A 15,366-nucleotide genomic window follows, 5' to 3' on the forward strand; every position below is an offset into this window, starting at 1 on the left:
CAGTTTGGGTTTCTGAGTCTGTTTGCTAGTAATGCCTTTGGGAAGGTGGGGTTTGATATTACGGGCTATTTTTGTGTGAGGGAATTGTTCAAGTTCTGAGGACAGGGATTGGGGTGGGGGGTTGTTATTGGCTGAGAACATTTAATTAGGACTACTGGCTTGGTTCCCTATACAAGTGTGGCTGTAGGATGGCTCCATGGTTGTCTGAATTTTCTGGCCAGGCTTACTAGATGGTTAGGATTGGGTACAATATTCAGTAATAGATGGAACTATGAGTTAGCCTCCCTGCACTGGCAGGGCAGTAGGACAGGGCCCAGGGCCTGTATAGCTTATTGTTTGGGAAACCAAATGAGGCTTGGTTGTGCATTGAATTCCCTGGTCAAGTGAGACAACCAGTTTGCTCTGCAGATAAGGGAAGCCACAGGCTGTGCTCTCTGTTCAGGTGCCATTGCATGTAGGGCTGTTGAATCATCTATGCAGCTTCTTATGTGCTCTGGTTAAGTTCCCTGGTTGTACAGGCTGAAGGTTATATTCAGTGATAAGCAGGGCTACGAATTAAATTCCCTTCCCTGGCACAGTGAGAGAAGCAGTTCTAAATCTCTGTTTGTTTTCTTAACCGAAGCCAACCGCCACCCCAGTTTCCCTAGCTACTGCCTTTGTTCTCTGAACTATCAGCTCTGCTGCCCTTCTCTCAACTCAAATACCACTGGGCCACACAGCTCTCAGGTGTTTTCACCAGTCCTTCTGGGCAGATGAGGCTGGAAGACACTTTCCATAGTAGGTAGGGCTATGTCTCAGCACCCTTGCCTGAATGTGAGAAGGAGGGGATACTCCAGGCGGCGCTCAAATGCCCAAACAGACCCTCTAGTTCTGACTGTCCAGTAGTTACCCTCAGACTTGTCTATAAATTAATCCCCATGTCTGTGCATAGCCCAGGAAGCTCCATGCTCTGTACCGGCTTTGCTCTGGGGGCTATCAGCTCTTTCCACCCACCTCTCAGTGCCACTGGACCACACAGCTTCCAGAAGTTGTTATAATCCCATCTGGTCAAATGGGACTAGGAGACACTTTCCAAGGGGTGAGGCTGTGACTCAGCACCCTGACTGGGCATAAACAGACCAGGCTCTAGGACTTGCAAAACTCCTTATTTGAGGATCCAAATTAGACAGATCTGCACCCCCAGTTTGGTATTGCAGATGAGTAAAACTGCTGGTTGGGATTACAATGTGGACACTGCAGATATGAACTCAGTCTGCCAAGACCTGTGTGCTGGTTGCTGCAAGCCCATCCCCCCTCCACACACACACACACCTTCTCCATCACAGATGCCTAGTGGCTGGGCCCCTGATGATTCCCTGCAATCCGTGTTGTATGAGATCAGAGGAGGGGCTCCCACAAAATGACCCACAATGCTGGGAGAGGCTGGCTGTCTCCCCCTGGCCTTTTTCCACAAGACAAACTGGAGGCTCAAGGGAGACCTGTGTGGTGCTGCACTGTCATAGGGGGAGAGGCAATGCAGTGTCAATGTGTAGCCTCTTACCCTTCTAATGCAGTCTGTCATGGTTTCTGGTGTAAGGGGCTGTTTCAGCCTCACCCCCATGTTCTAGTATTCTCCCAGTGCTGTCTTGTTCTGGAATAGAAATCAGTTGTTCCTTTTCTGAGAGGGAATGAAGTCAGGAACAAACTAGGTCACCATCCTGGTGACATCACCTAGAAACTTTCACTTTTAAAAGACAGTTGACACTAGAAAATTGAGGTTCTTGGACTACCATCCTATCTTTATGCCACCTGCTGATTCATACTGAGAGTTGACTCTATATTCAGTCTCATATTAGAATGTTAGAATCCATTAATTAATAAGCTTACATTAATGTTCATTTCTAAATTTTAATAACAAAATAAGGAATGTTATGAATATTTTTAAATTATATAATCCTTGACTTCTTTTGGAAAATTAAACCTCCCATATTACATTACTTTCTTTACTTAATATTATTCAGAGGACTAATATTAGGGTGGAGGGAGGGGAAAGTGGGTGATGGGCATTGAGGAGGGCACCTGTTGGGATGAGCACTGGGTGTTGTATGGAAACAAATTTGACAATAAGTTTCATATAAAAAAAAAACCAGAGGACTAATATTAAAATTTCAGAAAATAGGGGCGCCTGGGTGGCGCAGTCGGTTAAGCGTCCGACTTCAGCCAGGTCACGATCTCGCGGTCCGTGAGTTCGAGCCCCGCGTCGGGCTCTGGGCTGATGGCTCAGAGCCTGGAGCCTGTTTCCGATTCTGTGTCTCCCTCTCTCTGCCCCTCCCCCGTTCATGCTCTGCCTCTCTCTGTCCCAAAAATAAATAAACGTTGAAAAAAAAATTTTTTCAGAAAATAAACTCTGACCCCCAGTTTATTTGGAGTCATTTTTATATAAAATATAACTATCTTCTCCTTTTAATTATAATATCCTATTAGGTTTGATAGTTCCCATGTTCATCAGATTCCCAAATAAAAGAAACAATAAAAGACAAACACCCCCTCAAACTTTTACTGAAACTTCACACTTCGAGGAGTTAGTAATTGAGAGAACCACAAAACTGAGGGTGGGAAGTAATTCAACAGATTGGGACTCAACCAGCTGGGGATAGTTTGGCTTTAGTGGCAGGTGGTTCCTTTGAAAAGTAGATGTTTGCAGTGAGAGATTTAGGTGGGTGTAGTTACAGCAGAGATCAAACTGGAGTTCAGAGAATTTCAAAGACATATTTCCAAGGTCCAAGGCATCAATGAGTTTTTATATTTCATAGTCTCCATTTTATGAAAATGTAAAGAGTGCTGTAAGCCCATTTTAAATCAACTGAATGTCATTGCATTACTATGTTGATGAATGCTGTGGGGTTTGTTTGTTTTTTTTTGTATGTTCACAACTCAGTCAGTCCTCAGTGATATATTACATAAATTTACAATATTTATAGCTTAAGTCATTTTAGTCTAAGTGGGATCCATTTAGATCACAATCTCTCTCTCACACACACACACCACTCCTTTCATCAAGGTTGAGAAGGAGCAGCATGAGACAAAAGGACCTGGAAGAAATACAGGGTCTAGACTACAAGGTGCCATCTCAGAGGCGTCTCTGTCAGGGGATGTTTTCCAGGCAGCGCTCTGATCTTAAAGGTCCTTTTTTCCACTACCTAAATCATCAAAATCTATATCCCCCTCCCTCAGCAATAGCAGAGCATTCACTGGAAATGAAAGATAATCAGTCACAGGCATTTGAAGGAAATTGCATAGGACAGTTCTGTATCATGCAGTATGCAAACGTATACGGGAGCAATTAAAGACCCAAACACAAAGAAAAATTAATGGATAGTTGATGAACCTTACTAGAGTCAGTCAGGGCAAAAAGTTCATATGCGAAGGCCTGGACCTTGATCAACTGTAGCAAAACTAATAAGTTTCATTGGCATAAGAGGATGCACACTAGGAAGCATTCAGAGTAGCATGGGCCATCACATGAGGATAGATGCCCACAGTATGGTTTGATGATACAGGACCAGGAAATAATAGAAGAGGAGGTCTAGGCATGAATGAGGGCAAAGGCACTGTCCTGATCTCCTTCAGCTATCACTACCCACTGAGAGAGACAGGAAAGTCACACTATAATTGTGTGTGGGGGGGGTACAAAAATATACCCATTTGTAAATACTGTGTATATATGCATATATATTTAATTTACTATATGTAGTCATGCTTAATTTAACTAATTGTAAACTCTATATAGTTCACTCCATTTTGAATTTTTAATTTTGTTCTATTAGCCCTTTTGTTACACTCATTAAGTTTGAAGCTAAAATAAACCCTTCTTTGTTAGTAGTAAAAGCTTCTACTGACCTAGCCAAGAATCACATATTATCTTTGTGGTGGAGCAGGTAAACACATCCCTTTAAAAAGATACCAGAAAAGGGGCAATTTCTGTTTGAGTGGGGCATCTTATAATTGCATGAGGGACTGGGTATAATGTGTGTCATATTAAAGATGCTTGGTACATACTTATTGAATAAATGAATAAATAAATGGATGAATGATTGTCCTATTGGACCTTTAGTGGCCCCTTTGAGTTTATACACAATCTTACCATCAATATTTCTTACTGGGAGCTGATATAACTACTCTATGTATAACATGGTGAGAAGTGAAGAGAAGCTTTTCCTGACCCTAGGTAGGTGGCTTTGGTCCAGCGGCAGAAGTGTTAGGAATTCCAAGTTTCTGCTTCCTGCCACTAGAATTTTAGGAGGTCTATGAGCCTCCTTTCATTTCATACTCACTCTGTCTCAGTCCAAGCTGGAAGTGTTTCTGATAAAATTTTCTCAAGAAACAAGTGAGCTTTTTGCAGATTTTATGGGAATTTACTCCATTAGACAAAAGCCACACACTGACAGGTCTTTTCAAGATAATCCTTTCTCTTCCTTGGTTTTCCCTTGAGGTGGCTGAGAGAAATTGCCCTTAAACTTCCCAGAGGCTCTCTAGTTTGAGAAGATCTATGAGAAACACCCTTAATCTCTTGGAAGGGTCTTTTATATGACTGAATACTCTGTCCCTGTGATCTTTTCGAGGCTATAACAAAGGGTTGTATATTCATACTTTCAGCCTTTTCTCTATGGTATGATGACAGCAATAATCTCTGAACTCTAGAGTCTTTTGCCATTTAGATAGGTTGAGAATTTCCCAAACCATCAAATCTCTCCTTTTTACTATAAGTAGCAAAAAAACCCAGGTGACATCTTCAACACTTCGGAAATCTTCTTAGTTCATCACCTATGGAGTTCATTACTCAGGAAAGTTTTCTAACTAACTGCAGCACAGAATTGATTCCTGCCACCACATAACAGTGATCCTCCTTTCTCCAGCTTTCAATAGTATGCTCATCGCTTCCTTCTGAGACTCACCAGCCACATCTTTAACATTCACATTTCTGCTAAGTCAGTTCAAGGCATTCCTGTCTTTTTTTCTGTCATGTTCTTCAAAATTCTTCCTGCTTCCTCCCACTTGCCAACTCCAAAGCTACTTTCACATTTTTAGGTATTGTTATAGCAACAATTCACTTCTAAATACCAAAAACTGTACTAGTTTTCTTAAATTGTTGTGTAACAAATAACCACCAATTTTGCAGCTTAAAACAACACTCACTTTTGAGCTCAGACTCCTATAAGTCAGAAGTCCAGTATGTTGTGGCTGGGCTCTCTGCCCATGACATCCCAAGACTGAAATCAAGGTGTAGACAAAACTGAGTTTTCATCTGGGAGCTTTAGAGAAAAATATTTTCTTGCTTGCTTGCTTGCTTTTTTTTTTAAATTTTTTTAATGTTTATTTTTTGAGAGAGAGACAGACAGAGCATGAGCATGGGAGGGGCAGAGAGAGACGGAGACACAGAATCTGAAGCAGTCTCTAGGCCCTGAGCTGTCAGTACAGGGCCTGACACAGAGCTTGAACCCACAAACTGGGAGATCATGACCTGAGCCGAAGTCAGACAATTAACCGACTAAGCCACCCAGGCGCCCCAATGTTTTTGTTTTTTGAGAGAGAGAGAAAGAGTGAGAGAGCACGTGTGTGAGTGGGGGATAGGCAGAGAGAAGGGGAGAGAGAGAATCCCAAACAGAATCTGCACTGTCAGCATGGAGCCTAATGCAGGGCTCCAACTCACAAACCATGAGATAATGCCTGAGCCAAAATTAAGAGTCTGACACTTAACCGACTGAACCACCTAGGAGACCTGAGAAAAATATGCTTTCAAGCTCATTCTTGTTTTTGGCAGAATTCAGTTCCTTATAGCTGTAGGACTATAGGTTACAGGTTCCCATTTCCCTTCTGGCTGTCAGCCAGGGCCACTCTTGGCTCCTAGAGTCCACCCACATTCCTTGCCATGTGACCCCCTCAATCTTCAAGCCAAAATGCTGAGTCATGTCCTTTTCATGCTTCAAATCTCTGCCGACCCCTCTTGTGACCAAAGAAAACTCTGTACTTTCAAACTCTGATCTCCATCCAGGTCATTTTCCTTTCTCAAGGTTGTGCCATATAATATAACCTAACCTGCAGCATTTATTGTCCTGGTGATTAGGATATGTATTCCAGGAGGGCAGGAAACCTCTGGGACCATCTTAGGAGCCTGCCTGTCACAGACCCATTGGCCATTATCCATTGGCCCCTTTATATCCCAACAATCCTGAAGAAGTAGATTTTATAGTCTGGGAATTATTATTACTTTTTTATCATTCTTCTGTGTCTACCTTCCCCCCACCCCCCACCACTTGTAGCTCTTTAGATCAGCATATTATTAGATTAAGAAACACTGGGAAAGAGATTGCATGATAAATTGTTCTCATAAGAACCCACAGACTCCCACACTGAGAGAATAGCCTTGATCTGAATTGAGAAGGTACTCTGGATTCCCTCCTAAGCACAGAGCTTCTCGAATCTTCTGAGAAGCAGTGTTCTAGCCCTCTAGCCTACATTCTGTTTATGATAGCCTACCTTCTTTTATTTTAGAACTGTTTCTCCTCTTCCCTGGTTACCTGTGGGATGAATATAATTCTGAGTATTTGCCACATTACCTGAGGACAAGGGAGACCACCTACATGCCAAGCTTTTATGGAAGGCTGAGTCTATCGATATTTACTGATATGATGTCACTTGAGGCTACGAGATCACAAAATGATAGCTTCCTCCCCAGAAACATCTCTGAGGTAAGGCAGAAGGTCACAGGGCTGGTGGACCATGGCTGGTGAAGTTATTCTGACTTCCCTGATCATGCTCCATCCCTCAGCTCTACAATGTGGAGAGCTTCAATGATAGATTAGGAACTGGTCACACTGGGAGAGAATTGTGACATGCTAGACTAAGGAAGGACTAGGTCTCCTTTTTATGTGAGCCTTGGTTGAAATCTCTGTTTTGAGAGTGAGGCTGAAACTATCCTTGCTTTGATCCCATAGAACACCAGGCACCAGGCAGCAACAAAACATCTTAAAATGCTGTGATGCAGAGTAGTTTTTATGTTCTCCAAGCCACCCAAAGAGTCACGTCTAGTGAAAGGGGAGCACTGGGACCAATATTACATATCGGGCGCTTTAAGGTTCACCTAGCACAGTAATTTTGTTTCTTACAATAGCTCCTAGGGATAGTTTATGGAAAGACTTTATCTTTTGATTTTATCATGACAATAATTTTAAAAGTGAAGAGATGCTTCTGAAATATTACCATTATCACCTAACAGCCTATGACTCAAAACTTTCCTTGAGTCTTGGGATAAAACTATGAAAACTGTGAATGTTATGTTCAACTCGAGTTTTAAAGCACAGATTTAAAGATCAGTTTGAAAAGAACTGGGCACCTACCATGGTAAACTTTGGCATTGGATACAAATTAAAATGTTACTCCACAAAAAGACAGTATCATTCTCTAACAGAAAAATTGCTGAGAAGAAAAATTAGGAGAATTCTCTGTTCTTCAGAATCCTCACATGGGGTTTTATACATGGAGTTGTTTCTCTATCTCTGCTGCTGTTCACTTATGAGAAGAGAAATCCAGGCAGGAAAGATGGTGGATGGAGAAAAACAGAGCACCAGCTAACAAAGCAGTCAGCTTCAAGCCAGGGGAGCTTCTGACTTGAGAAACTATAGGAGGGTTTCTGCCAAACTGCTGTTAAACACCAAAGAACTAAAATTTGTCTCCAGCATATAAAACAGTTAGAACAAAGAGAGTCTGGATTTGTAGTATATATAAAGGCAGCCAGAACTTTGGTCAGTATGTCTGAGTTGACATAGAAATCTCCTTTCCCAGAAATTGTGGTTTATATACACAATGGAATACTACGTGGCAATGAGAAAGAATGAAATATGGCCTTTTGTAGCAACGTGGATGGAACTGGAGAGTGTGATGCTAAGTGAAATAAGCCATACAGAGAAAGACAGATACCATATGGTTTCACTCTTATGTGGATCTTGAGAAACTTAACAGCAACCCATGGGGGAGGGGAAGAAAAAAAAAAAAGAGGTTAGAGTGGGAGAGAGCCAAAGCATAAGAGACTCTTAAACACTGAGAACAAACTGAGGGTTGATGGGGGGTGGGAGGGAGGGGAGGGTGGGTGATGGGTATTGAGGAGGGCACCTTTTGGGATGAGCACTGGGTGTGGTATGGAAACCAATTTGACAATAAATTTCATATATTAAAAAAGAAAAAAAGAAATTAAAAAAGAAATTAAAAAAAATAATGAGACAAACAGGGTTGATGGGAGGTGGGAGGGAGGGGGAGGGTGGGTGAGGTGTAATGAGGAGGGCACCTTTTGGGATGAGCACTGGGTGTGTATGGAACCAATCTGAAATAAATTTCATATATTAAAAAAGAAAAAAAAATAAAAAAAGAAATTAAAAAAATGAGAAACAAACTGAGGGTTGATGGGGGTGGGGAAGGAGGGGAGGGTGGTGATGGTTATGGGAGGGCACCTTTTGGGATGAGCACTGGGTGTTGTATGGAAACCAATTTGACATAAATTCATATATGAAAAAAAAAAAAAGAATCTCCTTTCCCAGTTAGGGGCTCAGTTGGTTCCTCTGGGTGGCTCAGTCGGTTAAGCGTCCAACTTCAGCTCAGGTCATAATCTCGCAGCTCACGAGTTTGAGGCCCGGGTCTGGCTCTGTGCTGACAGCTTAGAGCCTGGAGCCTGCTTCGGCTTCTGTGTCTGCCTCTCTCTGCCACTGCCCCACTTGTGCTCTATCTCTCTCAAAAATAAATTAAAACGTTAAAACAAATTTTTTTAAAGAAATCTCCTTTCCCAGTTTAAACACATAGAAATTTGGGGCAAACTATAACACAAAGACACACAATGCCCCAGTGCTGAAGATAAAGATGGAACATAAAGTCAGAGCAGTAAGAGGGAGCCAAAGCCAAGGGGCCCTTGGGCAGAACTGAGCCTGAAACAGGCCTGAGGAGCTAGTGGTTGGGTGTTTAATATTAGGTGTGGGATTTATATACAGGAGCTGGAACCATGCCACTTAAAAAAGAGGAAGTCCTGTAGAACTTGTCCAAACACCAAATGGGACTGAGACACACCAGGACCACTCCCCAGAAGTGACAAGGGAGCTGACTTTCTGCTTGGGACCAGAGCAGGGAAGGGGTCAGCAGCAGAACCCAGGCTGGTGCTGTGCATGAGTGCTAAGTCCAACCTCACAGAATTGGTCCCAAATCTCACAGTTAATATATGCACTGGTCCTGAGCCAGTAAAATGCGTAGGGCCCTGAGCAGAAGCATAAACTCTGTAGAGAGATGTTCTCACTACCAGGTCATGGTTCATAAAGGAAAGCACAGTTCACAAAGAGAAACAGTTTAGGGGCATCTGGGTGGCTCAGTCTGTTGAGTGTCTGACTCTTGTTTTCGGCTCAGGTCATGATCCTGGGGGCAGGGGATCAAGCCATGCAAGAGATTCTATGCTGAGTTTGGAGCCTGCTTACTATTCTCTCTCTTTCTATCTCTTGCTATCTCTCTCAAAAAATAAAAAAGAAAATAAAATATCTTTTAAAGAAAGTTTAATAACTTTGATTCCTTGATCACTTTAAATTTCCGTGAACCTACAGACACTACAGACCAATGTAAAGGCAGATGTCCAATGAAAGAAAATAATTTGCAACCTATATAACAAACGGAAAGCAATAATATCCAGAGTTTATAAAGCACTTCTACAGATTAATAAGAAAAATAGACAAGTAGATAAAAAGTACTAATAAGCAATTCCCAAAGGAAGAAATCACCCAATAAAGTATGAGGAAATTTCAATCTCACAAGTGATCAGCAGAATCCAGTTGAAGACACCAAGATACTGTTTACATTCATCACATTGGCAAAAGTCAAAAAGAAAATTTATAATACCTTATAAAGAAAAAAAGCATATAAAACTGAAAGCATAGAAATCCTAATTCTCCTCCTCAGTGTACTGTAGAGAAAGCTGTGCACATGTGCCCCAGTTGATGTGACAAGTGACTGCTTCAGCACAGGTGCAAGAACAAAACTTTAGAAATGTAAATGTAAACCACTAACAGAAGGGATAAACGGTAGCCTCGTTCTATAATGAAATATCATGTAGCAGTAGAAAGGGGTGAACTAAGTCTCTGCCTATTAACATGGCTATATCTCAAAAATGTAGAGTTAAATAAAGAAGTACATGCTGCAAAATGATACAGTAAGAGAGTATTCATGAAAAGAAAATGTAAAAGTCACAAACTATGTATTAAAAGATGTTAAAAGCAATAGATGGGTTGGAAAGATAGAAATAAAATTTATGATCGAGACTGACTTTGGGGAGGTCCTGAGTAAATCCTGAGTAAACTCAGTGCTAGGTGATGAATACTAATGTGATATTTTTATCAGTTTTTGAGGTGTAAACACACAAAAATATCTAAATATATTTTTAAAATCCTGCCTCAAATACACTCTTTTTCTTCCACAGATTGTCGGCAATCGTTTTAAAGCTGTTAATAAGTGTTGTGATTAGTATTTTGAAAACTGGGAAGCAAATGTTTTCTCAAAAGTAGAGTCATGAATTTATGTTAGTAAATGAAAAACAAACAATATAACAAATAATAAAACAAGAAGTAAATTCTTTAAAGGGCCTTTTGTATTGCATGAGTTGCTCTGACCCTAGTACAACGTATTTTATCAGCAAAGACACCTTTGACCATCAGTTGCTGCACTGCAAACAAAATGCTCTCCCACGTATCCCTAGTTAGTACAAGACTCAGCAGTCACAAACCCTGTCTTGTCTTTACCTATAGCATTACTTCTAATCACAATTTCTTGTGCTCATGCAGGTCAGTAAAGCGGATTCCCCTCCATGTCCAGTGAACCTCTGAAGCTTAAATGAACTGAAGCAAGACTAGAATCTCATGAATCTAAGAACTACCTATGATGATTCTATGCCAAACACCAAGATCACTCAAAGCTCAATCAGGCAATTAAACATTCATTCGCACATTCACAACATAGCAGATTACATACTTTCTTTTTCTTCTCTGCTCTTTGAAACAATTCCTTCTTCTTCCATAGCTTCTCTCTCTCCTCCTCCTTTTCTCTTCTTCTGGCAGAAATTTCCATTTCCAGTCTTGCTACTTCTTCCTGGTGGGCTCGCCATTGAAGAACCTGAAATAAATAGAAATTCATTCCAATAGCTATACCCAGTCAAGTGATTTCACAGATCACAATGAGACTAGGTTCTATATCAAGCAGGTGTCAAAGTTTTTCCAAATACTCATTAAAATTCTGTGTGCACATGAGTGTGTGATATGTGCATGATGTATATGAAATGTGTGTGTGTGTGTGTGTGTATGCATGTATGTTAAAAAGAGAGAGTAACTTTAAAATCATCTCATTTCAGAGATTTTTCACTTGGATTCATGGAGATCCCAAAGAGTCTGTGAATTGATTTCAAATAATCTATGAATTCTCATAAATAGTATGTAAAAATTTCTGTGTTTTTGCACAGGTATGTTTTTCTGGAACAACGGTCCCAGTTTCTGGTCAACAGTTTTCAAAAATTCTGAAATGATCCTAAGATCCTAAAAAGTTTAAGAACCACTAATGTATTTCATCCTTTTAATTTCGTATGTGAGGGAAATGAGCCTGAATGAAGATGAAAAAAAATGTTTAAGACGTTTAAAAGAACTTTCTGGGTACTGGTAGGTGTTATTGGTAGAAGTGTAATTGGTATAACACTTCTAAAGGACCCGAGGCGATATGTAAATATGTATCACAATATAAAATATGCATAACCTTTGACCCACAATCCCATTTGGGGGAATCTATTCAAAGAAGACAGTCAATTGAATAAGTGCACAAAAATGTATCCATAGGAATGTTCACTGCAATGCTGCTTACACAGAAAAATTAGAAAGAGTCTAAATGTCTGGCAACAGGTGGTGGCTTAAATTAATTATGGCATTTTCATATAATGACTGCTATTGAAAAAGAATATTATATACCTTTATTCATTGACATAGAAAATATCCACAACATATTATTAGATGCAAAAAAGTAGGTGCAAAACCACATTAATAGTATGATGTCCTTAATATAAAATATCATCTATGCATCTATCCATAGAAAAGTTTGGAAGGAGATTTATCAAAGTAATAATACTAGTTATCTCTGAATAGCATCATTTCAAGAAATTTTAAAATTTATTCTTTAAGCCTTTCTGTACTGAGTGACATTTTCACAACAAATATGTTATCTTTGTAGGCAGCAAACCAATGAAACTAACAAAATAGAAACAAACATTTACACTTTCCATGCGCACTAAGAAAGCTGAGAAATCAGAGGAAAGGGAGATGGAGATGTGTGCAGAATTCTTTTTAGAAAAGGAAGAAACTAGCGTTACCAATTTAATACCTCATGTCTTATATTTGATATAAGCATGACTCATTATGGTAATACATAAAATGAGAATGGAATATATAAAATACAAGGAATTAAAGTGACTAATAGTTAAGCTCTTTTCTCACTTTCAATATTCAAAGTCTGTTTTCTAAAAATATACTTCCCGTATTTATCAGAATAACCAAGGAAATTCAGACTCTTGTTTCTCAGACACACCTAGGTTTCCCAATCTGCTGCTTATCCTGGCCATTATATTTATCTTCTTTGGAAGCCCATTCCTAGAATAAGATCATCATGCTTTCTGTCCTGATCTGCTTCCAAACCATTCCTTCTGCAAACCATCTTCCATCTGTAACATACTGTATTAAAGTCATGCGTCTTGTCAAGTGTTGCTAGTGATGGTGGTATATCATGTGGACCCTTGTGACCATCTCTTCTTGATGACAGCTCTTTCCTGGCCCACAACCTTGTTTTCTCTACTTCTCCACCAATGGATACTATTCTTTTCTTTTCCTGCTCTCTTTGTCCACCTTCCACCCCCAATTCTACTGTTATCCTTTCTCTTTGACCTCAGCTCAGCCTCTCTATGCTCATGTGTGTCTCCTACAAGTTAACCTATCACTTCTGTGCATATGAGTAAAATGTACAATTTAAGCTTTGCCTTTTTGTCTGCAATCCCATCCTAACAAATGCTTAAGGCCTTTACTTTTTGCATGTGCACCCAAAATACAATATTTTCAAAATTAAATTCAACATCTTTAACATTGCCACAGTCTTACACCAAGCCCTGTGCACCTGTCTCTTCTTTCAAACATCCGGGATTGTTCTGTGGAACCACAAGCATCTGTGTGGTTTGTATTTTTTTTATTATTGTGTTCACCTATCAAAATGACTAATTCTTTACATTTTATATCTGACTTGGGCGATCTTATATTTCTTTCTTTTTTTTATTTGTTAAAATTTACATCCAAATTAGCATATAGTGCAACAATGATTTCAGGAGTAGATTCATTTGTGCCCCTTACCCATTTAGCCCATCCCCCTTCCCACAGCCCCTCCAGTAACCCTCAGTTTGTTCTCCATACTTGAGTTTCTTCTGTTTTGTCCCCTCCCTGTTTTTATATTATTTTTGTTTCCCTTCCCTTATGTTCATCTGTTTTCTCTCTTAAAGTCCTCATATGAGTGAAGTCCTATGATTTTTGTCTTTCTCTGACTAATTTCACTTAGCATAATACCCTCCAGTTCCATCCACATAGTTTCAAATGGCAAGATTTCATTCTTTTTGATTGCTGAGTAGTACTCCATTGTATATATATACCACATCTTCTTTATCCATTCATCCATCGATGGACATTTGGGCTCTTTCCATACTTTGGCTATTGTTGATAGTGCTACTATAAACATGGGAGTGCATGTGTCCCTGCGAAACAGCACACCTGTATCCCGTGGATAAATGCCTAGTAGTGCAATTGCTGGGTAGTAGGGTAGTTCTATTTTTAGTTTTTTGAGGAACCTCCATACCGTTTTCCAGAGTGGCTACACCAGCTTGCATTCCCATTATATTTCTTTGTTTTTAAGTTTATTTTTTTTAACTTATTTGAGACAGAGACAGAGTGGGAGAAGAGCAGAGAGAGAGAGAGAGAGAGAGAGAGAAGTAGAACCCAAAGGAGGCTCTGCACTCTCAGTGTAGAGCCTGATGCGGGGCTCGAACTCATGACTTGTGAGCTCATTTCTTGAGCCGAAATCAAGAGTTGGACACTTAACCAACTGAACCACCCAGGCACCCCCAATCTTACATTCCTTAAGATCAGATGGGTTTTACTTATGACAAATCAATTTCTAACGTATTGAATTTCCCTTGACCACTTTGCTGTAGTTTCCTAGTTCACCCAAAGTCTACCTGCCAAATGTATTCAGAAAAATACCAGAGTTCATGGGGTGATGCCAATTTATCCAAATAAGACCTTAGTAATTTAGTTTTCTTACTCACAATCAATGTCCCATTTTAACTTAAAGTGTAATCTCTACACAGATTCTTTCCTGTGCCTTCTCATATGTGGCCATTCTTGTTCTTAGCCTCATGGCATAGTCCAAACTATTCTCCCACCTGGAACACCCTCAGTCTCCCCCTATTTCCTAGGATGCTCCTTGGCCCAATACATGTCCTGCATCTTTCATGAAACATTTTTCAACCCATGGTCATTTCCCTTTTCTTACTTCACTTACCATACCATAGCTGTTCTCTAATCATTTTGAGCATGTTTAATTTTTATTTATAGCAAGTTCCATGATACCTATGTATTTTGTTTTCCTCTTACACTTTCTAGCAGAGTGCTAGCACATCATAGGTGCTCAATAATTACCTTCTATTTAATTTACCAAAATAAAATGTTTTTTAAAAAGCCTAATAAATGGAGAAGAAATAAAAATATTAGAATAGATCATTTTGTAACACTTGCTGAAATAATAAATCCTTGTTTATGATCATCAGTGGCTACTAAACACATTAATAGCAGGTGGGAAACTTTATAATGGCTAGCAACAACTGAACACACTGAACAATCTTAATGTCACAGAGAAACAAGCTGATATCTTGGCCTCCTGATGGAAATATGCAATATTGCCATGAAGTATTCTTGCCAAGAAATAAAAATGAATATCACATATCTAGACCTATTTATCAAGATATAGGAAATTCAGACAGTGGAGAAACATGCAATCAACAAAATTGAAATTTGAAAAACTTTAAAGGACTTTCGGGGCATGTGAGTGGCTCATTCAGTTAAGTGTCCAACTTCAGTTCAGGTCATGATCTCTCAGTTTGTGAGTTTGAGCCCCACATGGGGCTCTGTGAAGGCAGCTCAGAGCCTGGAGCCTACCTCAGATTCTGTCTCCCTCTCTGCCCCTCCCCCGCTCATGCTCTGTCTCTCTCTTTCTCAAAAACAAACGTTAAAAAATTAA

The 15,366-nt window shown here is 39.9% G+C and overlaps 1 protein-coding gene across 1 annotated transcript in view; it reads right to left on the reverse strand.

Moving 5' to 3' along the window:
* Positions 1-15,366, reverse strand: part of CCDC148 (coiled-coil domain containing 148) — a 255,718-nt gene that overhangs the window by 84,968 nt on the left and 155,384 nt on the right. The window contains 1 exon segment of the mRNA XM_030327589.1: positions 11,029-11,169. Within this exon segment, the coding sequence (XP_030183449.1) occupies positions 11,029-11,169 (141 nt within the window).

The sequence above is a fragment of the Lynx canadensis genome, chromosome C1, assembly GCF_007474595.2.
Source record: "Lynx canadensis isolate LIC74 chromosome C1, mLynCan4.pri.v2, whole genome shotgun sequence".
Taxonomy (NCBI): Eukaryota; Metazoa; Chordata; class Mammalia; order Carnivora; family Felidae; genus Lynx; species Lynx canadensis.